The sequence below is a fragment of the Ambystoma mexicanum genome, chromosome 4q, assembly GCF_040938575.1.
Source record: "Ambystoma mexicanum isolate Mex_15411 chromosome 4q, UKY_AmexF1_1, whole genome shotgun sequence".
NCBI classification, from domain to species: Eukaryota; Metazoa; Chordata; class Amphibia; order Caudata; family Ambystomatidae; genus Ambystoma; species Ambystoma mexicanum.
In genome coordinates, this window is record NC_090928.1 from 268,307,185 (window position 1) to 268,331,094 (window position 23,910).

Genomic DNA, 23,910 nt, shown 5'->3' on the forward strand with positions numbered 1-23,910 from the left:
TGCCTACCCCCGGGGAACCAGACCAGGTCCAGCATCCCCGGAAGCAGGCATCAAGTTGTTTTGAGCAAGCCCAAAAGCCCCTGCTAGGGACTGTTTGGGTGCGGTCCTGGCGCCTATAGCGCCAGGCTCATATGGAGAGTCAGTCCTGGCACCTATGGCGCCAGGCTCATAGAGTAGAACTTACCTGATGCAGACCATGCTGCAAGCTTACTTGGTGCAGACCATGCTGCAGAGCTCCAAGCCAAATGAGGCTTGGAAGGGACTATTTTACCTAGGGACTATTTTTTACTCGGGTGGGGCTGGGGAAGAATATTTACCTGGGACTACTTTGGAGGCTATTTAAACCACGCCCGAAGAGCAGCACACGCTTCGTGTTATTCTGCCTCCAGCAGCGTAACGCTCACAGTGCCTGCAAGCCTGCATCCAGTCTCCTGCCATGCCCGCCTCGAGTCTGCAGCTCCTAGAAAAAGGGAGGAACAGAAGGAGAAAGGTTAGAATAAGAGCAAACCTTCGATCCTTACCTGAATTCCGGATCCACCGCACCTTCGAGCTGGAAGAAAGAAGCATTTACGCGTGCCACCTCGCCTGCTGCAGCGCCGCGCTGAACTCACCAGCCTTCGCAGCATCCTCACGATCCACCGCATCCTTCTGCACGTTCCCGCCGCATTCTGGCACCTAAGGGGAACACAAGAACAGCAAAGGTGAGCCAAGGAAATAAACAGAGGTAATAGTAACTACCCCCATAGACTTACCGGATTACCGCCGGGGGTACTATTCCTCGTCACGGGTCGGCGCAGTTTCCATTGCATCCTCGCCGCACCCCGGCCCCTAAGGGGAACAATAGGACGACAAGGTGAGACAACGGGACAAATAAGGGGAACTCTTCTCACCGCAATAGACTTACCTAATTTTACCGCCGGAGGCATAATTTCCTGAACTTCATATTTTCTCGCCACACCTGAATAAGGGAACAAGCAGCTTACATTCTGGCCTTATTTTATTGAACTGTGTAGGATAAGCCAAATCCTTTCCATGAACTTCGTCAGCTACCACAAGGAACTCTTCGCTGGGATCAAGCTGCTAACTGCAATGAATCGGACAAGAGTGAAAGTCAGATATGTGAACTCTTACGAACTACATATTTTTCAGAGTCAATATTGTTCTGGAACTCACCGATTCCTTCGAGACAGTGAAGCAACTGGTTATCAACGCGCCCCTGCGTTCAATGCAGGATGGAGAGCTCATCTTTGCAAACCATCAGGTGAGACTATAAGAGGGGACATCAAAGGTGATCTGTGGGGAGAACAGCGGGGGTGGGGGTACACTCAACTCCACGGGTGGTTAATTCCCTTTCTCCATTTGCAGAAGAATATTCCTACAGGCCAAGCAAACGAAGCTAGGTGGGCCAGTCCAGTCCGTCATCTCGGCCCTACGCGTCACATTGGTGGAGACCGCAGCTGTCCAGTTCAGATCGACGCCTCTGTGGGAGCCAGGTGAGCGTAACACATGTTTAGGAGGATTCCGGGACACCTACAATTAGTTGTTTCATTCATAGTTTCTCCCTGTTCCCCTTGTCGAAGGCCATCATTTAATCTATAAGTGCAGTGTACACTGGCTGTTTTCGAAAGGTTTGCTTGTTGCTGAACTAAATGTAAGAGCCGCAACTTCAATGAGATGTCCAACCTCTTCCTGAAACCAGACTGATTCTTATACAAAATCCATGAAGTTCTCATCCAGGTATTGTACGATCGGACCGGAAAAAAAGGTCCACCGTACAATACGACTGAAAAATGCTACCACCAAAGGTTCAAACACCAAAAGTTTGAACCTTTGGTGGTAGCATTGCAGGTAAGTAAAAAAAAAAACACAACACCCCGCTCACTATACTGTGTGGAATAGGGAGCGGGGTGTTGCGGGGGACACCCCAGAAGCACACCTGCAAAAAGAACGGGGGCTGCAGGGGTTTCCCCCGCAACACCCCACTCACTATACTTTACAGTATAGCGAACAGGGGTTGCGGGAGTTGCGGGGGAAACCCCTGCAGCCCCCATAGTATGTAAGTGTTTGCATGAGAAAGGTGCAAACTTTTGGTAGCTGCGGTCGGATCACTTAGAATCCTTGTCCAACCCTCAAATCCCTTCAGCAGCAGGGATGAAGAAACTTACTGGAGACATCTACAAGGGCTATTGACTGATAGTTGGCCAGATTCAGTATATCACACTCTTATGGATTGGGACTATGGCTGATGTTTTCCATGTCGTGGGAATGATGCTAGATATCTATCATCTTTTATGTGCAGTGTCTCCAGTCACCTTCAGGTGTTGCACAGTTTATCCGCAGCAACCTTTTAATATGCTTAAAAGGTTTATACAAAGTAGTGGCCCAAAGCCATCCAGCCCTGGGGCACGAGAAGATTTAGCAGGACTAATCATCTTAACATTGAACATCAAAAAGCCAGGCAGAGGATCTCAGCAATGATTTGTGCAAATGTTGGTGTTACACTTTAGCGTATAAGTTGGTCAAATAGGCCATCCAAGTCACTTCCGAGACTGGATTCATCTAGATTTGGGACTGGAGTGCTCCCTTGTTGTTAATCAAACTCCAAAAGGTGGTGCTTTGGCTACAGGCAAACGCCCGCATCATAGTGTCGGCATCTCTTTGTAACATGATTAGTTTATGGGACTGCAGCCAATTTTTATATGACTGCTTGCATTTCCTTTGCTTGACAAGTATCTCAGGATTTTGCAGCAAAAGACGTCTACATTCTTTTTTTCCATTAAACCTTTTCAGTAAATAAATGGGTTTTAGAGCACGTAAGTTGATGTTTATGCACCTGAGAGTCCTTGAGTCCTTCCCAGGCCAGCCATAAAAATGTAAAGAAGTTCGAGAACAAGGAATTTGAATGAGCCCCAAGCTGTCTAAGTCCTTACTCCTTATACATTCTGCAAGCTTATGATTAAAGCGATTAACCAGCTTAGGTCTCCAAGTCACTCTTGTGGCTGCACTATTTACCAACAAAGGACATGACATTGGTTTTAATACCCAAGTTAAGATTTAAAATGTGCTCGATGGTTATATGATCACTGATCATCTGATTCCATCACCTTAAGGGAAATGCATAGGTCCATAAGAGCTCTGGAGGTATATATAGTCTAGCGTGGATGACTGACACCCTCTTCTCCAAGCAGCCCGAGCCGATATGTCAGAATGAACGTTCCCATGTAATCTTTGTAAATCCCACACCTTCATCATAACATTCCAAATAGCGCAGGAATCCTTACCAATATCATTAGGAGTTGCAATATCATCGTACACACATGTACAGTTTAAACCTCTGCTAATTGGATGCAAGGTGAATCGCAATATTTATACCAATTTAACAATAGTTTTGTGGGGGAAACATTGGGGGTGCCTCAAATTGTCCCCACTCATGAAATAATGCACTAATGCACCTATTCACTTGCTTGAAAAACATAGCAGTCAAAAGACATCCCTATGTGTGGAGAAATGTATACATTCTGATGCCCTTTCGCAATGTGTAGAAGGGTCAGCAATGACCCCTCTCCACATCTATAACCCTTGAGACGGCAGCACTGTGTGCTGCTGCTGTCCCGAACAGTGATGGAAATTGCTTATAAAATGGTCATGAGCTATTTCTGAAATACGGCAAGCGGTATTTCAGAAATATTGCATGTTTAACATGATGTTACTTCCATAGCAGAAGTAAGGGTATAATTAATGTGTACTCCTCAGAATACTGTATGAGATAATGGTAGGTATTACATGTGGTATGAGTATTACTTCAATTCTCGTGATGATTCCCTGGGTCCACTGCTGAAACTGGCATGCAAGGAAACCTCATTACAAGTTTGGAGGTATTTCGGAGGAAAATCCTCCGAGATACCACCAAATGGATTTACAGTTAGCACCCCTTGGTCCCGTGCATTTATCACAGGATTCTAAGTGGTGGTAGGCGGTGTAAATCCCTATTTTCTCTAGTCCATATAACTCAATTGGGGATTTTTGGCACAATTACCAATGGTGGAATTACATGTGGTAATTCCACCCATTCTTTGGATGAAAAGTGGAGGATTCACCTGAAGCATCGGCTGGAGGTAAATCCTCCACGTTTCCTGCAAAATCTGCAGAATTACCACTTGTAATTCCACTGGAAAAATAGAGATAACGGAATTACTGCCAATCTTGTAATGATGCCCATAATATTGATGGCACGCCCCTGGATGCTCACACCAGAAGAAATACAGCCGGCTATTGAAAAAAGGCCAAAGACACTCTTGCAAGTATAACAAGTATTTATTTCTACAAAAATAGGAATGCATCAGCAAAGACCTCTGCTGTTGCGGAACGTTCTGAGGTTCGTTGGCTTGGGTGATACATTATAAGCACACACCGCGTCTCTAGTGAGGTCATCTTATATAGTACAATTCTACAATGCAGATTGGTGGAAGCCAATAACTGTTGGGCCTTCTCCATATGGGATGCGAAGCCATTGGTCCATCTTCATTTGTCCATCTTTGTTCACGTGGGTGCTGCTGGGCTCATCATCCGCGGCTAGCTGACCTAACTATTAGATCCTCTGACGCACAATGCTATTCTTCTGATTGCAACAATGCACCTGGCAGATACTGGGATGGGCTCATGGGAGCACCAAGGTCACACTAACCTACACACACTTCACTCGCTCCCAGACAGATCAGCAACCCCCAGGGTCCTCCACCTTCGTTTTAGGCTATAATTCAAATGCCCCCATGCACCTCGCTGCACAAAACACGTGACCCATTTTTGACAGCGCGATAGCCTTGCCTTCTGATCTTAGTGATCGATCGAGGGGTGTAAGGCTTCATGGTCGGTGGTCTGGGTTTGGACAGTGTCATGGCATACGAGGGGGTCATGGGATGAAAGCATGACAACTCTGAGGTTCTCGTGTGGGGATCGTTGGGGGCAGGAGGGCCCTGCTATCTGTTCCATGGGATGACACTGCCAAGAGGCGCTTGGCTACCTTGTCATGACTTCCCAAGGCGCGAGGGCCTGTAACTTTCTAAACAATGGAGGAGGTTGTGGATTTCTCAGACCTGGCCGGTGTGTGGGTGGTGTTCGTGCTCATACAAGGGTCCTAATACTAAAGCACAAAATACTGTTTGCTGCGCTTGGGCCTAACTCCTAAAATAGCTGCTGCTTGCCAAGATGGCGTTCACACTCGCATCTACCATATAGCTTATAATGCATGCACTAAGGTGATCGCGCACCCTCCCTATGTTTGCACCCCCTGCCCCTGCTTCCTGGATGTGCTCTATTACCGTCTAGTTGTTGTTCTATATCTCCTTCACAACAATATTTTCAGGCTTTTAGGCTTTCAGGCACATTTTAAAATTAACAGTTATATACTTTAATAAGGTCAGTACACTTTTGACTTTACAATAGTGAGAAGGCCCATATCAATTTGGCAATTATAGGCTAAACCTTTAAAATATATACTAATTGGTTTAAAAACTGTTGATCCCAGTTCTCAATGACTTTTAAAACCTGTAAGGGAAAGGGTTTTGCAACCATTAACAAAAACATGTTTGCTTCAAATAGGCCTCAAGTCTTCAAGTTTCATTGACATGAGCATGGACATGCTAACATGGGCTCATGAAAGGGCAAAATTGAAAAGTGTAGTATTTTCTGAACCGTGAAACTTTTAGAACGCAGTCCCTAAATGTGGAAGGGTGGCCGAATGGTGGGAAGGTTGTCAGACTTTTCCCACAAAAGAGATAACATGTTTACCGGAATATCTGCAGTCTTTCCACGAGCCCCATTTATTTCCCTAAAAGAACTGCTTGTACAGCTATTTAGTATGTGCTGACTCCTTCACCATCTGCTGAGTTGCTTCCGCATATGCCAAGTCAAGTAACAATCACCGGCGATGGGGAGATCGGAGTTGGTTTGCTTACCTACCCCGTGGACAGACAAAACGGTTTGGTGAGTTTTGGGGAACTTGCACGGAATGTAATAGAGAACTGTGCCTGTGGGAAAAGAAGCACCATTGCCTTGGCATAGCATGTATTACCTACTCAAATGTTCATAGCGACGTGGACAGTGTCAGTTCATTAAGGCTCATGGTTGATTACATGTGTATGCAGTTGTGCACCTTGTTGCGATTCTGGTCCCTCTCCACCAACAGATCAGCAATATACTGCATTTGTGTGGTCCAGGGTGTGATAACTCAGCAGCAACTGCCTTGTTCTTGTGCCCTGCAACACATGAATTGAGTTAATCTGTGTATTTCTGCTCTGCGCGCATGCGTACATCCGAAATCAACATTGATGGAGGCCCTTTATAACATGGCAGCAGTCATACCTGCATACATACTAGCAGATTGCTCCTGGGTTCTGCCGGTGACCGCTTCCGGGAGAGATCACAATAGGCGTTCCTCAGATCAGGGGCAACGTCTGTGCAGGATCAAGCTTTCAAAATAGGGTTGGGAACCTCGCACAAGTGCAGGCTTTGCCCCCGCTGTGAGGCACCAAAATGTATTAATGTGGAGACACATGTTTCTCATGGATTTCCTCTGCATAGACTCCTATCAGAACAAGGCTGTACATATCAAATTAACATTATCTCTAAAATAGCCTTTCCTTTGTTGACATGTCAGCGTTTGTATGGCTAAGGGTTTAGGGACATGTGTTCGTTTTCTTGTACATGTACAACCAGGCCACCTACTAAAGTAGTGGTCTGCAACCTGTTCCTTTGCAATGATTTGGACTACAGCTCCCATGAGCCCTCTGGCGAAAGCTGATGGTAGTTGTAGTCTAAAACATCTGGGGAGCTAAAGGTTGTAGGCCTCTGTACTAAAGGAATAGAGTCTCCCATCCTTAACCCTTAACTAAGTGTACTGGATCGACTGTCTCAAGCGGATTTAGAAAGCAGGTTGAGGATAAACTAGAGGTGTTTTGCATAATGTGCACATTTTGACAGAGGTTTCATATTTATGAGTTCTAATGGAAGTGTTAAGGTTAATAACAAATATATATATATGCCACGTAGAATTCTATGAAATGAATGCTTTGCATACATTTCACTGCCTGTGCTCTTTTTTCAAAAGATAGCAGGAAACAGCAAGGCATCATTACGTTTATGGTGTTACATGGTGTGACAAATTGGATTCTGCTCTACACGAGTACAAGGATGCGTAGGGGTAAAAATGCCCACTCAGCCCTCACACAGACAAACCTAGAGCCAACACAATTATGAAGGTAATACAGGCACAGTTAGGAGATATAGCTCTCTCGCCTTTTGTGGTAACGTGGGGAGAGAGAAGGCTAGATAAAATGGGTTTAAATGTGATTCAGTAGCGACTAAAACAGCCAAAATAAAGGAAATGTCAAATCAAGTTTCGATAAAAATATGCTAGGATATGGCATTTATAACGCGCCTGTACACAAGTGTTTTTAGGCGCGACAAGACAAGGAGGGGGAAAAATAGGGTGGACAAAACAACAATTGTACTAGGCCCTGTGTCTTTCAGATTGTGCAGGTGCAGGGAAGTGGAAGGGGAGAAGTGCTCAGGGGTGGTGGGATGAGGGAGAAGTGCAGGTAACTCAGAAGTGCAGCCAGCTTGTGGCTCAGTGCAGGTAGCTCAAAAGTGCAGTCAACGGATGGCTCATAAGTGCAGAGAGAAGGGACTGTAGAGTTGCAGATACAGAACACTAGTGCTAGAGGGGGCTGGGAGGCAGTGAAAAGTGCAACTGGACAAGCAGGAGCCTGGGCCCAGGTTCAGAGGGCAGATGCAGGGTTATGCTAATTTCGGGAATGTCAGGACTCGGGGCTAGCTATCCTTTTTGGGTGTAATCCCTGAGCTTCTATCTGGGGCTACAACCAAAAGACCCTGGGCTATAGCCCCGTCAGCCCCCACCCCCTAGCAATGCCTCTGGCCAGGTGATCAGTGCGTGGAGCAGTCAGGACATCAGCAGGGGAGAGGAAGAGAGAAAGCGGAAGCAAAAAGGAAGGTATTGAGTTGCTTCTGGAACCGGAGGTAGTTCTGCTCAAGTTTGAGAGAGGCAGGGAGGCTGTTCCAGAGGGATACCCCAGCCAAAGATAGAAATCTGCCCCCAAATCTCTGCTTGGAAAAGGACTGACCCTCATAGAGTTGGAAGTGGATGAGCATAGAGCTTGAGAGGGGAGATGTTTAAAAAGAGAGAGCTGGAGGTAGTGCAGTCCAGGCTTTCTGGGGAGCCTTGTGGACGATGCAGAGGGTCTTGAACTTGATCTGTGCTGCCACTGGGAGCCAATTAAGAGATGTCAGAGCAGGAGAGGTCCGATCCCTGAGCTTGAGGCCAAGGACAAGTCTTGCAGTCCTGTTCTGCATAAGTTGTATAGGTAGGAGAGTAGAGGCAGGCAGATTTAGAAAGAGGCTGAGGCTGTTGCAGTAGTCCAGCCTAAAGAGGACCAGAGCTCTGGAGACAGTGAGCTTCTGGGCGAAAGTGAGGAAAGGAAGAATACCTCTGATGAGCAGCTGATAGTTTGACTTCTTAGCGATGTCAGAGATTTGAAGAGCGAAGGAGAGGGTGGAGTCAAAGATGACCCCAAGGTTCTTAGCCTCACAGGTAGGAGCAGGAAGAGGGCCCAGAGTGGGCGGCCAGAGAGAGAGAGAGAGGAAAGGTGGGAGCTGGTGTTCCGATGAGGAGGATCTGTCTTACTGGCATTAAAGCAGAGTGAATTACGGTCAGACAATCTGGAATGAGAGAAGGATAAGAGGTGGCTGAGGGTAGCCTGAAGGAAAGCTGGGTGTCATCCGCATAACACTGAAAGTTGGAGCAGAAGGAAGCGATGCGTTGGGAGGGAGGTGCCATGTATTGGTTGAAAAGCCAGGGAGAGAGGTTAGACCCCTGGTGGACACCACAAGTGGAGAGAGAGATATAACCCCCTGCCCCCCAGTGAAAGAACAGCTCTCTTCCCTGCCACCCGGTACAGCTGTACCCCTTCTGTGTCACCCTCTGTATCCTACAACCCCGCTGTATATCTGTTCTGTTGTTACCACTGAAAAGCACTCCATTATGCATCTGTAATTTTGTACACCTCTGTAAAGCTCTCCATTATGTATCTATTTTGGTGTATACCTCTAAAGTGATTTGTTGCTTATCTCTCTCCAAGCTAAGTCTGCGCTCAATAAATACCATAACAATGATAATAATAAAAGATGCAACAGACTGAAGAAAATAGCCCTCTGAGAGTGAGCACAGGGGGGATAGGCAAATACTAACCATGAAAGGATATGTCTTGGGTGAAAAAAGGTGCTGAGGTGACCTAACCAGTCTTTAGGGTCACAGTTAACTGAGGGGGCAGTTTGTGTTCAACAGTACCTGCTTTTGTTTCTTTGGTGGGTTGATGTCGAACCCGGTGTCGAACGTTGATGCGAGCAGGTCAAGCTCAGTTCGAGCACATCGGATAGTGTGGCCCCAAGCAGCAAGCGGGCATCGAGCAGGGGCAAATGCAGTGACCCTGTGCAGCTGAAGGGGAGCTCTCAGTGATGCAGGTCAGGGCGTTACCAGGATGTCTTTGCAGTTGGGCCAGGCCGAGTCAGGCTTTAGCTGCTGGGAGGGGTTGATATCTGAATATCTGATGCTGCAGCGGTTTGCGTCGGTGAGCAGTGGTCATCGGAATGGTGATCTAGGTTCACTGATGTGCGGGTCGGTGAGGCGGCTGTATGAGGGCTAAACGAGTCAAGCTGTGGTTGTAACCCCTGGCGGGAGTTGGCGTGTGACTCTCCAGCAGTTTGGCTGGGTCCTGGCATTTAGCAGTGGATTCGGGCCCAGCAGAGGAGCAGCTCGCTAGGGCATGATGCAGCTTCAAGCTGGTTCTAAGTCCAAGCAATAGTTCTATTTGGTGGAGCAGCACAAAAGCCAGCGCCAGCTTCTTCCCTTTAGTTCAAGCTGTAGTGAACCTGGTGTGACAATTTCGGTGTGGCAGAACAGGGCGCTTCAGCTGGTCTGGTCCTCTGGATGCTGTGAGGCCCCCCTCAGAGGGACTCGAGGACACAGTGGTTCCGCTCAGTATTCTTTCCCAGCTTCAGGATATTCCAGTGCAGAATCGAAGGATCTGGTTCCCACCAAAGATTCACCTCCAATGTTTGCTGGGAGTGATCTCTCTTCTGCATTAAATGCCTCCTTCACCTCAGGCTGAGGGCTTTGGAAAATACGACTTTCCCAAAGGAGGTCCAGTGAGTTCTTCTCAGGGGTTATTCCAGAGCAAATCTGAGTGACTGCGTCTTTTAAAGGCAAAAACCTGCAGGTGATTGGACTTAAGCTAGCCTGCCTTAATGGTCCAATCACTATTCTTGAAAGAACTGGTCTTTGCCCTTCTGACTTCACACCCCCTTTGCACTAAAGAAAGTGGAGGAGACAGGAAGGAGAGAGAGGGGCAGAGATAAACAAAATGCTGGAAGTCTCCTTTCGCTGAACAGATCACTTCTAACTACTCTAAGCCACCCCCTTACCTTCTCGCTAGGATGAAAGGCCTTTACAAATATAGCACCATGATGTGAGACTTTCCCCTATGAATGGGCGTGCTCCTTTGATGCTTGGACCCAGGACAGCTACCTTTGGTGCGACTGTCTCTGAAGGAGGAAGTTACCTGCCGTCACAAAGAAGATCAAAGAAAAGGCATGGCCATTCAGGTTCCTGGCCTGTCATTTGTCAGGCTCAACCCGTCTGGCCCAAATACACATCACCTTCCACAGCTGAGAATGGCTCACAGGGGCTGACGCGTGATATCAAATAGTATATGGCTGAAATGATCATAAGTAGTGCCATGCACTACGCCTTATCTAAGGGCATAGCTTTCTTCTTAGAGTTTAGTCTGCCACCTTCATTTGATCATCATGGTTGTGGTAGAAGGGTGCATATCTTAAAGGCAGCCCCTGCGCTGCAGAGACGTGGCTGTTACTTCAGCTGTCAAATGGGCGCCTGTGACCTCTTAACCTGCTCTGTGCCACTGGTAGAGCAGGTGCTGCAAATCAGGTTACAGATGCAGCAGTACACAGTTAAACATTATGCTTTTGGTATGGAGCTTATAAAAGGGGAATCTGATCAGCAGATTACCCTTTCAGAGATGGAATTACCCACATCATTTTATTATTTATTAAAGATCAAAAAAGCCAAAGCTTTCAAACCCTTACAGAGGGCAACTCATCACAACTGGAAAATATCTGTTTTCTTGAACACCTCCTAAATATTGAGTTGCAATTACATGGGATATTTACCCCAGGCACTATTTTCTAAGTACCCCATGGAGTAAATATGCTATGTGGTTCCAGCCCATTATTAGATATTATTTTTCTTAAAAAGCTGTATTTAAAATACCACAACTTTTTGTGATTACCACCATAATTGTGCACTTCAGAAATTAGGCCACTTCAGCAGAACCCCTTGAAGACTATGACAGTCCCCTCCCTTCTTCTCTCCTGTGGTCCTTTCCGCAAAGGGGTCTCTTCAATTCCTGAGTAAGGGATCCTTCAAGTTTCTATTGACTTGAGGAGTCTGTAATAATTTCTCCTTGATTGAGAGCAGTTTGCAACTCATTCTGTTACATCCCCTTTCTTTCCTCCTTCTAAACTAAGGCACCAATTATCCTTCGTGCATCCCGGCAAAAGATCAATGTCCCTTGTTCACAAACTGGGCATATCATATTCCCCTCCAGGGATCCCCTCTGCTCCTCACAGCCACTGCCTATCACTAAAAACATCCCTATACCAGAGTGATTCAGGTCTTTCTTTGTAATTACTATTGCTCCCATAAAATGAAAATACTTGTTATCAACATGGAACCCACCCTGTCACAAAGTCAGCTCAATGACTGCATGTCCAAGCTTTGGATGCCCATTCAGTCTTCAGTGTGTGGGCTTCTCCCTCTTCCAGCAATACTTCAAGAAAGCCCTCTCTGCAAACAACGAGTTTCCATTGGGATATATGTAACTTTTCATTAACCCCCAAGAACACTAAATAGTATCAATTTTAGGTCCAATGCCACCTTTGAGCCACCACTACCTCAACGCTTCTGGCCAAAATATTTTGAAAAACGTGCAGCTACACCAAATTTTGCCAATACATCCTCAACCATCCACATCCCCTACAGAATTTGCTGAACGTGGCAGTGAACATCTTTGCAAGCATTGACTGATGGTATTGACAACTCTGGAGGAGTTTAATCCCAGTGCTTTAAACTGGCAAGCAACAGAGAATGTGGCCACCTTCTCACTATCCTTTTTTCCAGATCCTCACTTGGATCTCACTTCACGTCCCTGTTCCAGTCCCGTGTAGACCCTAGGACCCTGAGGAAACAACGGTGCATGCACAGTGGCCCTGCCCAGAAGCAAGCAGAGCCCTTGCAGTCTCAATGCATACCTAGAACCATCTTAAAACGGAGCTTTCCCTTCCACTATTAAATGATAGCAAGCCTTTCACCTGTAGATGGGGAACGATTTCAGTTATGCCTAGTCCCAGTTGATCCTCAAGCGCTTGTCTGTTGCAAGAAAAGCTTCAGCTCGCCACAACCTTCCAGCCCTTTCTAAACAAGCGGTTTGCCATCACTGAAATTTTACACGCAAATTTGTAAGTCCTAAGCATTTCTGATGGTATGAAGCCCCTGTATTTTATTTTACTTTTTGCTGTCTGGTTTAATGTCTTTCTTCCCGATGAGCCACCAATTTTATTGTAGCCGGGGAAGGTGTATCCTTAGTTTGTCAAAGCTGGAAATTAATCTTATGGCACAGAAGATGAGAAACTGAAGAGGATTCGTGAAGAAGCTCTGCTGGTCGCTACAATTTTCCAAGAACTGTTCTAATGGCAAAACACTGCTGGTAACTGCAAACATCAAATCTCTACTGTCCACAGGGATGGGGGTGCTCTCTTCCATTGCCTCAGCAGGACCAGCTGGGTAACAAGTGCTCAAGGATTCCCTACATCCAGAAAAGTCTGGTACATTGAGAGAGCCAGCAGCCAATCAAGCCTGATGCATGTATTTTCTAGCTCAGACATTCAAATTAAACTATGAGCCAAGTTGAGTGCATAAAAGCTTGCTAGATCTGGTCACTTGGTTGACCCGAGTAACAAAAAAGGTGTTAGCACATGCACTGAGAAACCTACAAAAGTAGCAGGGGGTCATTACAAGTTGGGTGGTATACCATACCGCCCAACGCCAATTGCATTACCACAACTCATTTCAGCGCTATTATTGCTGGTTCCTGAGTTACGGCAAGACTGTAACTCCCCATTTTATTCAGAGTCCATAGGACTCTCTGGGACATTTTCAAGCATTTAACATGGTGCACATTCAGCAGATTTACTTCCAGCTCAAAGCTGGAGGTGAATCACACAACTTTCCGCCCAAAGTCATCGTCATTGGGCGGAACGGTACTGCGGTGGTAATAGCGTTACTGCCGCATTTTTTCCATGATTAGGCCCTGTCTGCAACCTACAGCAAAGCTGAAGCAATGTAGAGCCAAGGACAGCAGGACAGATGTCCTCAACTCTCCTGCAACACTCCTCGTGTGTGACCTCTGCTTTCTCTGCTGTGATGCCTGAAATCCCTGTGTGGACATATTTTGGGTCATCATTAATTAAAACACTCCACCCCCCCTGCTGAGAGCATTAACCTTGTGGATAGTGATTAATGAACGCTTCTCGATAATTTCTTGAATTGCGTTTACTGGCTTGCAGCCTGCACCAACTGTTTACTTCTATTTTATGAGATGTAAGGACTCTTTCCATAACAAGCTCTGTCTGGACCTACGTTCATTCAAAGTAATGTTGCGTTATTAGTCACATATTTCTCCACTTGATGAGTGAGAGAAGCCCAGAGAGAAGGCTTGTGAGGAATCCAGTGGTCTTGGTTTAGGAAGGTACCCTTACACCTTGAACAGAAGGATGACAATTTCCCCCCTAACAATCCAAAATCTGCTGTGTGAAATGAGTGCTGAGTGGCACCAAATAGACTCCATGGGGGTCATTACGTGGTTGGCGGTAGGGGTTTAACAGGGCCGGTAGAGCTGCCTTCTCCGTTAAACACCTACCGCCGCATTACAAGGTTTGCTCGCGGGATCCGCAAAGGGCACCTGGTAAAAGCAGGTGCCCTTAGCGGGTCCCGCTAGCAGACCAGGGAGCTAATGTTAGCTCCCTCCCGATTGCCATTGAGCCCTATGGGGGCTCGAATGGGAATGGGGATGTACCAGGTCCGGGTTCCTCGAATGAGGAATTACTGGGTCCTCCAAGGTTGGAATGGCCCGGCAATTCCTCATTTAAGGAACCTGGAACCGGTACCTGGTAAGGGGGTAACCATGCCGCAAATTGCGCTATGGTTACCTCCAAGATCGTAATGACCCCACATGCCTTTCCTTCCAAAGTGTTCTAAAAATGTAATTCTCTGATTCAGAGATAACGGTGTCCCGCCTCCCAACCCTCCCTCCCAACTCATGTGAAAGCATATTTGAGACTAGGCATCATTTTGCATCGCCACAAACTCTGAGCTGTCCCTTCCGCATGACTCCCAGCTGTGACCCTTGTAAGAAGCCCTGGACCCAGGCCTTCCTTCCTCACATTATCTTAAGGCTGCATTAGCATCCTCAGGGCATTATGAGGCATCTTCTCAAATCACAGCAAACAAGATATTTCAGTGCGTCTTCCCGAAGAGCGCATGATATGACATGTTCGACAGATGAAGATCAGCCTCACCAGGTTGTTCATATGTTTTAAATCCTGCCACGAGAACACCAAGCCCTCCCATGTGCCAATGACCTATCTGATTTGGAACTACAAAGGGGAATAATTCAACTTGTACAACAATGACACGTTATTGTCCAGCCAAACTACAAGATATTTGCATATGTTGGGCAGTGCTTGGATTTGCTGCAGCAACATTTAAAAGGGAACTTGTAATGCCATCCTGCATGGATGGTTGCTCCTCCTTCTCTGCTGTCATAACCCTCACATATTCCTCTGTTCCGTAACCACACGCTTAATGTATTTTGACCATTCTTCGATAAATGTTCTTGAAGCTATCTTATAAATCAATGACGTCCTGCAGGTTAATGTTTTGACACTGTAATGCCTACCTCACGTTCCTCAACTCCTTTAGTCAGGGGACGAACCAGCCTCAATATTCTATGAGGCCAAAGGGAGGATCTTAAAACACCAATTTACAAAGGTGCAGGTCAGTAATCCAAAGACATTTTTTATGACTGTTTATGGATATTGCACCACATGATTTACACCAAATGTAGTACCTCATGATAGAGAACTATCTTTCCCCGCCGCCCTCTATGACCTATCTCACCATTCCTCTTCCAGCTCTTCCTCTCATTTTCCCGCTTGTTTCTCAACCCTTTCTCATTTTAGCGCTCACACTTCCCCCTCTGCCTATCCATCACTATTTTCTCATTCTCTCACTTTGATCTCTCTCATTCACTCACCTCTGCATCTGACACAGGCATGCCACACCCCTGATCTGCCAGTTCCTATCTAACTCTACCTCTCATTGCCTAGCTTACATCTTGTGACAAAGGGCATCATCACACATTGGGAAGTATCCCAGCAGTAAATCCGCTGGGATTCCGCCCAACTTAATAGCGTTACTGCAACTCCACAAGTAGAGAGAGAGAGAGAAGAGAGGAAAGACCCCAGTTGAACCTGAGAGGGTCAGTCGGTGAGAAAGGAGGTCAACCAGGCCAGAGCATGATCAATGATACCCAGGTTATCACAGAGGTGATTGAGCAGGGTGGCATGGTTGACCGTATCAAAAGCAGAGGATAGATCAAGGGGAATGAGGACAGAAGAAAGATTAGAGTCAAGATTAGAGAGCAGGTCTTCATGGGTGTTTAGGAGAGCACTTTCCATGCTTCTGGCAGCTCTAAAGCCAGACTGGTAGTCATGGAGACAACCAACAGATTCAGTATGCAGATTAAGCTGGTAGATGGCCAGCTTTTCCAGGAGTTTGCCCTGGAAAGGAGCGATGGAGAGCAGGCGAAAGTTAGCCGGAGAGGAAGGATCGGCAGAGGCTTCTTAAGAAGTGGTGCACAAGGGAGTGCTTGAGGGGGCAGGGGAACGTTCCTGGCAAAGGAGTGATTGCAGAAATCAGCCAAGGCTTGAGCAAGGGTGTGTATGTGGTCCTTGATGGTTATGGATGAGCAGGAGAGAACCTGCTTTGACAAGACTTTTATAGATCGGACTTGTCTAGAAACATCGTCAGGGGTGAACAAGGGAGAGGAGGAGGAGGGACGGCCACAGACGGGCCAGGAGTGGTAGAGGAGGAGGAAGAGGAGGTAGAGGAAGAGAGGGTGAACAGGATGTCCTGAGATTTAGTGGTGAAATGAAAGGCCAAGGCTGTGCAGAGGGCCTGGGAGGGAACAGCAGAGGTAGAGACTACAGCAGGATTGGCCAGCTTCTTGCAGATTTTGAAAAGTTTGGCCAAGTTGTTAGATGCTGCAGAGACACGGGGTTGGGTGTAGGCTCTCTTCTTAGAGAGGACACAGAGTTTGTACTGTCTTTGGAGCAGGCAGCAGGCCAGTTTGCCAGTGGGTGCGCCTTATGCCCTCCACTTGCTCTCAGCTGCCCTACACTTGCATTTAAGGATAATATTAATAATATTATATTCCATCCAAGGACGGCGAGGTCGAAGTCGCACCAAGACATGCACTTAGATTTGGGCTTCAAGCGGATGCTCATGACAGTAAGACACCATTGTATCTGTCCTCCTCTATCCAACTCTCCGAGCCTTCTTGTAATCTCTGCTCTGCCTCCTCGACTACCCCTGCTTCCTCTTGCTTCCCCTCTTTCTCTCTTGTTGCTACACTTGCATGGAATTCTCTGGTTCTATGTAATTTTTTCGGCTTTCTGAAGGTTGCACATACAAAAGACCGATTTATTTTGGTCGATTTTGTGCGGCCCCCAGAAAGCGGGAAAAGAACATGACCGAGTGTGCGGCAGGGGCGTGACAGTTCAATTTAGAAAGACCGCTTCGTGTGGTCACGAAGCAGTCTTTCTAAATCGATTTATTTTCTTTTGGGAAAAAAAGGTCTTTACCAATTCTCTTCCCCCAGACATCTGAGAATCAGTCCACAACCAAACCAAATGCCTACCTCCTCATCTCTGAGTTATCCTCTTAACATATCTCTCATCTACCTGCTAGCTACCATTTTTCCATCGCCTCTAACATGCCTCTGTCCCTCACTTCCTCTGCCTCCACTCTTGCACTTCACCCATCATGCTGACATCCTAAGCAAGCTGACCATACCACCTACCTGCACCTAAAATTGTCAAATGTTTGTTGTCCTTAATCTATGTTTTTCCACGTATGTATTGTCCCCGGTACCGCTGGATTACAAGTGGTGGTAGGTGCTGTTAGTCCCCATTTATTGGAGTCCATAGGGCCCCATGTTGAGTCCTACAGTAATTCCACCAATTTTACCGATATTTGGCAGTAAAATGGCAGATTTACCTCCATCTTTTTTCTGGAGGTGAATCCTCCACTTCAGCCCCTAATTTGTAGTACGCCGGTGCGATAATGCTGTGGTAAAGGAATTACTGTACCATTACTGCGGTTTTGTACTGCACCGCCGTACTTGTAATGAGGCCCATAGTGTGTAAACCACTGTTTTGTTAATTTATAATATCATATGGAACACCCATGTGGCAGGAGGTGGGCCACCATGCGCTCACCTCAAAGGTAAGATGAAGTCAAATTATTTTGTTGTGGGTTATTTACTGGTTTAAAACAAACTGTGGAAAAAGTGCAATATAAAACCCTGGAAGCAATCCAATGAGCCATTCAGGATTCCTCACAGGATCCTGTCTGCGAAATCTTTTCTGGCCCAGGGGAAGGTTCACTGCATGGTGAGCACATGATACGCTGTACCTGTAGTCACGTGCAAAATAAAGGGCGTGACATCTGGTCGTGGAGGAAATGAGAGTCAAGTGTGTGCAGTATTGAACAATATCTCAATGCAGAAAAACCGGTTCCATGTGCCAGGAGAATCACAATAGTTTAACGACAAAGTGTGAGCCGAATTGGGCGGACTGTGTGCAGGCATAATCCATAACTAAGCAGGGGGTGGAGGGCAGAGGTAGCTGGCTTGGCCTGGTGCCCTAGTTCAAGTGAAGCCTGATCCACGTACAGTACATTGAAACCCTTCATCCATCAGGTATGCGGGGGCTGCTAAGAAGGCTGGCTTCCATTTACAAAACATGGCCCGGCTGTTTATTCGTGACCACTTAGCAAAAAGTGTCTACTTGAGCTGTTAGAGGTCCCATTCTTAAGTTCAAAAATGGAGCCTTTACTGCAGGCCTCCTACTGACACGTGTCGCAGCAATGGATTTTTTTGTCCTAAAATGCAGCTGCTCTCTTACATTTACAAATGTATGTTTTCATTTTTCCCTCCTCAGAAATGGAAACAAGACAGTGGTGTTCAGTAATGGTCAGAAGGAGATTCACACAGCGCAGTTCAAGCGGCGAGAGTACCCCGATGGCACCATAAAAACTGTGTATTCAAATGGCCGCCAGGAGACCAAATACTCTTCGGGGCGGGTCCGGATCAAGGACCAGGATGGCAATATCATCCTGGATAAGAAGTGATCCAGTGCCCCGGCAGCGCATCCCCTGGTTCTAGGTGGACATTCACGCCATTGTTGTTGGTCTAGGACTCAAAAGACATCATCTCCAGAGACGTTGAGTTAACTTTGTGAGTTAAGCATCAAAGAGCGGGCAGGTGGCGAAGACCGACGATCAACATCGAGTCATTTCATTTCAATGGCGAAAGACGAAGGGACCTTTGCCCGTTTCTAAAGGTGAAATGGACACAAGAATAAATTATATTGACCACAAAAATATTCAAGCTGGCAAGGACGCTGTCACAATGTCATCATCCTGAGTACAAAAGGTTTTGGGTGATAACCCCATTCTCCCTAAATGTTATACCGCTCACCCTCCCATCGCACACAGTCATTATTATAGGCCCGATTCATATGTTTTGCACTGTATTTTAACAGAAAATATTTATTTACTTTATTACAGATTCTATTTTGCGTGGGCACACATGTGACATGCAGAATCACTCTTTTAATACTTGGATTTATTTTATTTTTTTATTTGCATTTAAATTGTACATGACCATTTTTATTGCAAGAAAACTAAACAAAAAGGAAAACAAACACCCAACAACAAACAAACAGTCACAAAGCTTAAAAAAAGCAAACATATAAGAAAACATACAAACAAACAAACAAAAAAAAAACAAACATACACACAGACTACATGAAACGAGACACCATAACCCATTCCGATGTCATAGAAACGTCCTCAAGTCCATTTCAGGGGTCATACGTTCTCATCTACCGCATTAATTCCACTCATTCCTCAGATTAATGTCTTCGATGTTGTTTCTTTGCGACTTATTATTCTGTGAATCTTGAGGATCTTGAGGATCACGACTTTAACCATCTGGATGAACTGTTTCTTCACATGATCTCGTTTTTTACTGGTCCACAAATAAAGGTTCTATGAATGTTATCATTGCAATTACATGAGTTGTTTTGTTTCCTGCAATCAATGCTGACCAACAAGCCTCCATATCTTGTTTTTGAAAGTCGGTAAATAAATGATGAAAGAAAGTGGTTTGTCTCTCAACTAGTGCAGGGCAATAAATTGTCCAATGCTTTAGTGTTTCAATCTCCAATACTTTGATTTATTCTAAATCAGGTGCACAGCTCTAAATTGTAATGTCCATCTACTAGCCGCCCTGCTCCATTGTCCGCCACTAACCGGTGTAGTGGAGGTGGGATTGTGTTGGCACGTTGTGGCCACAGTGTCACCAGCTGTCTCTATGCACCCTCAGTAAACCAATGTTGTTTGTTTTGCTGTGGTTTTGTGGTTGCGGGTGCTCAATGCAGGGTCAAAAGAGCCCCAACAGATTAATGTATGACACAAATAAATGTAGAAAATACTGGTTTACTGTTTATCGAGATTACATTTGTTGAAGGTACGGTTTAGAATAAATGTTTTCTGTTGTATTATTTGATATGCTTTTAAAGTATTTATGTGTGTTTACAGTATTTAGGTGTGTCACTTTTAAATCACAATCTGAATTCGCATTGTTTATGCATAGCTACCCTGAGGTAGTTAACAGTGTGTATATAGTTATGACTGCACAGCACTATATACTTATATGGTGACTGTGAGCACCCGAAGGGGACATACACGTTATCTATGTAACAGAACATTCCAGTCCACATTTCCCAAATGTACATGTATTTTCATGTCAAACTGCATACAGTGCAAATGAGGGAAGGGGATTAGGGATACATAAATACATGTTATGATAATTAGTAGTGGAGCAAAGGCAGGAAGGTATCTGCCATGTATTCATTTTGGAAATATAGGGGGGAAATATAAGAAGCATTTATCACATTATTTAATAATAGACGCGAGTGAGGGTAACAGTGGGTGGGACCCTGAGTCTTGCACTTCAAAGCAGACATTGACAGAGCCCACACATTCGGATTTTTCTACAGTGAAACAATGCATTATGTTGAGAACGAAGACGTGCTGTGTGATTTCTATGTCTTTATTACTTTTTTAACAGATTTTTTTAAATCTCAAATATTTTTATGAAAAGCCCAGGTCCCTAATGACGTATTAAAAAAAAAAAAAAAAAAGCAATAGTAGTGTTCAACAATGAGGGATCCCGTATGCCTCCCACGCCGTTATGGCAATTGTATTTTAAGATGATGGAACTTTTTTTGTATACCGCTCCTACTTCTTCATGAAGCCCCCCTGACCTTTGCATTCTCTGCCCTTTCTCTATCCATCCTTGCCCTGTTTTCTGAGCCTCCCCCTGTCATGTTCTCCTTCCTCTTTGGTTTGGTCTGTACAACAGCTCTAGGCCCTTCAATAATGTAAATGCCCCCCATTTCTAATTTTATTTATTGTACGTCTTTTCATTTTGTATAAAACCTTTTAATCAATCACCCCAGTGGTTGCGAGTCAGGAATGTTTGTACCAGTGGGAACACATGTGAACTGTTTTTCAAATTGCTAATCAGGTCAAAACATTGAAGAATGGTTATTTCGGGTTACCCTTTCTAAAAAGTGTTTTGTTTCTTTTTTGTACATATTAAACCATTGATAATAATTGTGTCGACGTATGCATTCATTTTTAGAGGTTATTCAGCATTGAATCTACTTTGCACATGTCATCAAACATCGCGTGACTGTTGGATTTAGCATGAAAGATTTTTTTGACAGGACAGCAATATTGATGGTCAGGATGGAAGGCATGAAGTAGAAGAGACAAGAAAGAACTGGTGGAAGAAAGGAGAGAAGATAATGAAGAAATGAACGCAAGAAGATTAGAAAGAGCAGAGATCAGAGAAGGAGGAAATGAAAGAAGGAATGAGACATGAGAAAACAAGGATAGCTGCTAAGGAGGGCGGTAGCGAGGAAGAGAAGCGAAGAAGAAAGGCAGCAAGATGCTAATATTCCTTTTCAAGGCTACTAACACTGCTCAATAGGGGGGAAATATGTTGGGGGCATCTTTATTAAAGCCATCGATTCCACAACATTACACAAGATGCTCCACAGACGGCAATCATGAGGGAGAATTGAGCAGCAGTGTGTGTAAGTTCTTTTCCTCTCGACTGCCATGTTTCACCCACATCAAAACTGCGTGTAGGCAATGTGTGTTCATAATCGGATTTCACAAGCAGTGCTACAAGCACTTACACATCACACGACACCAAAAGTACTATTATTCCAGTGATAACATTGGGGAGAACATGGCATGGTGCACTGTATAAATAAAGACTGCTAACAAAAAACAGAAACCAACAGACACACTGAATATACCGCAAAATAAGTGATTTGAAGCCGAGGATTGCTGAACGCGCATCTAGCAATGTGACTAGTCAAGTGCGGGTCCTGTGTCATGTTGCTTAAGTGGGCGGGTCTGCTTTTGCCAGGCATTTCTTTCACATTGTTTAGTTGTTTGCAAGATAACAATTGTGATTCTGGTAAGACTGCTCTCATCCACTCCTTATCCTAGACATGGGGCTCACACGTCTAACAATTTGACACTGGATTTCCAGCTGGTTATGTTCGGTCAGAAGCCGCTGGGGAACAGTCAACTTCCTGCCTTTGTTGGTGTTCTAGGGCTTTAATGAAAGGTTTACTGGTCACTTGGTAGAGGAGAACATCGACTGGTTGGAGGCCGCATCCTCCATTTTAAGAGTTCTGTCGACTATATTGTTCTGCTCGTCCCTACCAACTGGTTTGGAGCACATGTAGCTAAAGGTGAGGGATCCAGGCAAGGCTTGGGTCCAGCCTGGGCCCAAAGCCCTGGCTCCAGCTGAATCCTTGTTTGGAGCCGGTGCCTGCCATTAGAAGGGTCAAGCACAGAGCTCTGCATGATTCTCCCCCCACTCCCAAAAAAGCTAACTTCTGTAAAATAAAAACATAAAGATCAGAGCTCTGGGAAAAGTTTGCTCCAAAAACATTTCCCAACAGGGACCGAAGATGGGCTTTGCATTGTAAAAAGCAGTTTCCATCGCACATGTTTACCTTGAGGAGCTGTCAAGTCCAAATTGCATTTCACGTCCCTTTCTTCCCAAGTGAGTCTGCCCTTTCACATGACGAACGGGACGTCATTTCCGGGACAGTGGCCGGCTCGCTGACCCATGCGATGCCATAAGTATAATAGGCTGAATGGCTACAATAATTTGTCTGTCTCAAAATTCAAAAAAACGTACTCAGAAGACACATTCAGGGTAGAGTTTGGGGTAGGTGTAAAAGACAAATTGGGCTCATGATCTTTCACAAAGTGCGAAAGCAGCTGCTACAAATCAACATGAAGGGGACTGGACCCGTGCTGGACGTGATGGGAGTCTGACGAGCTACAGCTGAGATGAGTCCAAAGGTTTTGGACATTTTCAGGTTTCATTTTATTCGTGGTAATTTATTTCGTGGAAATGGCTTTGAAATAACTTCGTCATTCATATGTGGAGGGGTTTGGAGTAGGGTTTTTAATGAAGGGGAAGGGAGGTTGGGGGGGGGCATACAAAACACAATTTCGAAGTAATATTTTGAAGTAATTTCCACAATATAAATTAACAAAGTAATTTACTTCGTGGAAATGACAAGGAACCCATTTTTATGTGTTTTGTAGGACTGCCTTTTACAATATTGCAATGTACATTATCTTAGACATGCTTGCTACTCACGTTTAATACACACACTTTTCCAACGTGAAAACCTCATATTAGAACACATGTCCTGTGCAGGGGGTGACTTTTAGTACACAGTCATGCAGTTCTGGATGCACTGCTCAGAAATAACCTCATTTCATTGTGAACCAAAATTAAGTCTAAACATCGTCCAAGATGGATGACATTTTCAGCCCCCTAAATGTAGTTGTGCTTGTCTTTTTAACCGTACAGCAACACACCCACACTAAGGAAGCCACCGGCTTGTATGGCAACTTCATATTGCATTCTGGTACTTGTAGTTCTGCGTTTATCATGTAACCAAACTTCAAGTACAGTACAAAAATGTATAATAGCAAGATCTGAAACACACTTTGGCTGCAAAACATGACTTGCATGATTTCTACAACTGTTTTTATCATGTGACCGATTATGTCCAGTTCTGAAATCTTAATGTGACTGATTGTGTCCAGCTCTAGGGACTCATGTCACTGATTGTATCTCGCACTGGAGGTCTCTGGTGATCTATTGTGTGCAGTGTTTGCCATTCATGTGACATATTGTGTCCTTTTCTGGAGGACTCATGTGACTGACTGTGTCCATCTCTGAGTCTCCTGTAACAATTGTGTCCAGCTTCTGAAGGCCACTTCTGACCAATTGTGCCCAGCTCCCG

General features: G+C 45.3%; 1 protein-coding gene across 2 annotated transcripts in view; it reads left to right on the top strand.

Annotated features, from left to right (window-relative positions):
• The window catches only part of LOC138467662 (centromere protein J-like), a 714,848-nt gene extending 693,692 nt beyond the window's left edge, over positions 1-21,156 (top strand). For both annotated transcript variants that reach the window (XM_069607842.1, XM_069607843.1), the window contains one exon: positions 18,430-21,156. In XM_069607842.1, coding sequence (XP_069463943.1) covers positions 18,430-18,619 — 190 coding nt within the window. In that variant the 3' untranslated portion in view covers positions 18,620-21,156. The remainder of the gene's footprint in view (positions 1-18,429) is intronic.
• The last annotated feature ends 2,754 nt before the right edge of the window (positions 21,157-23,910 follow it).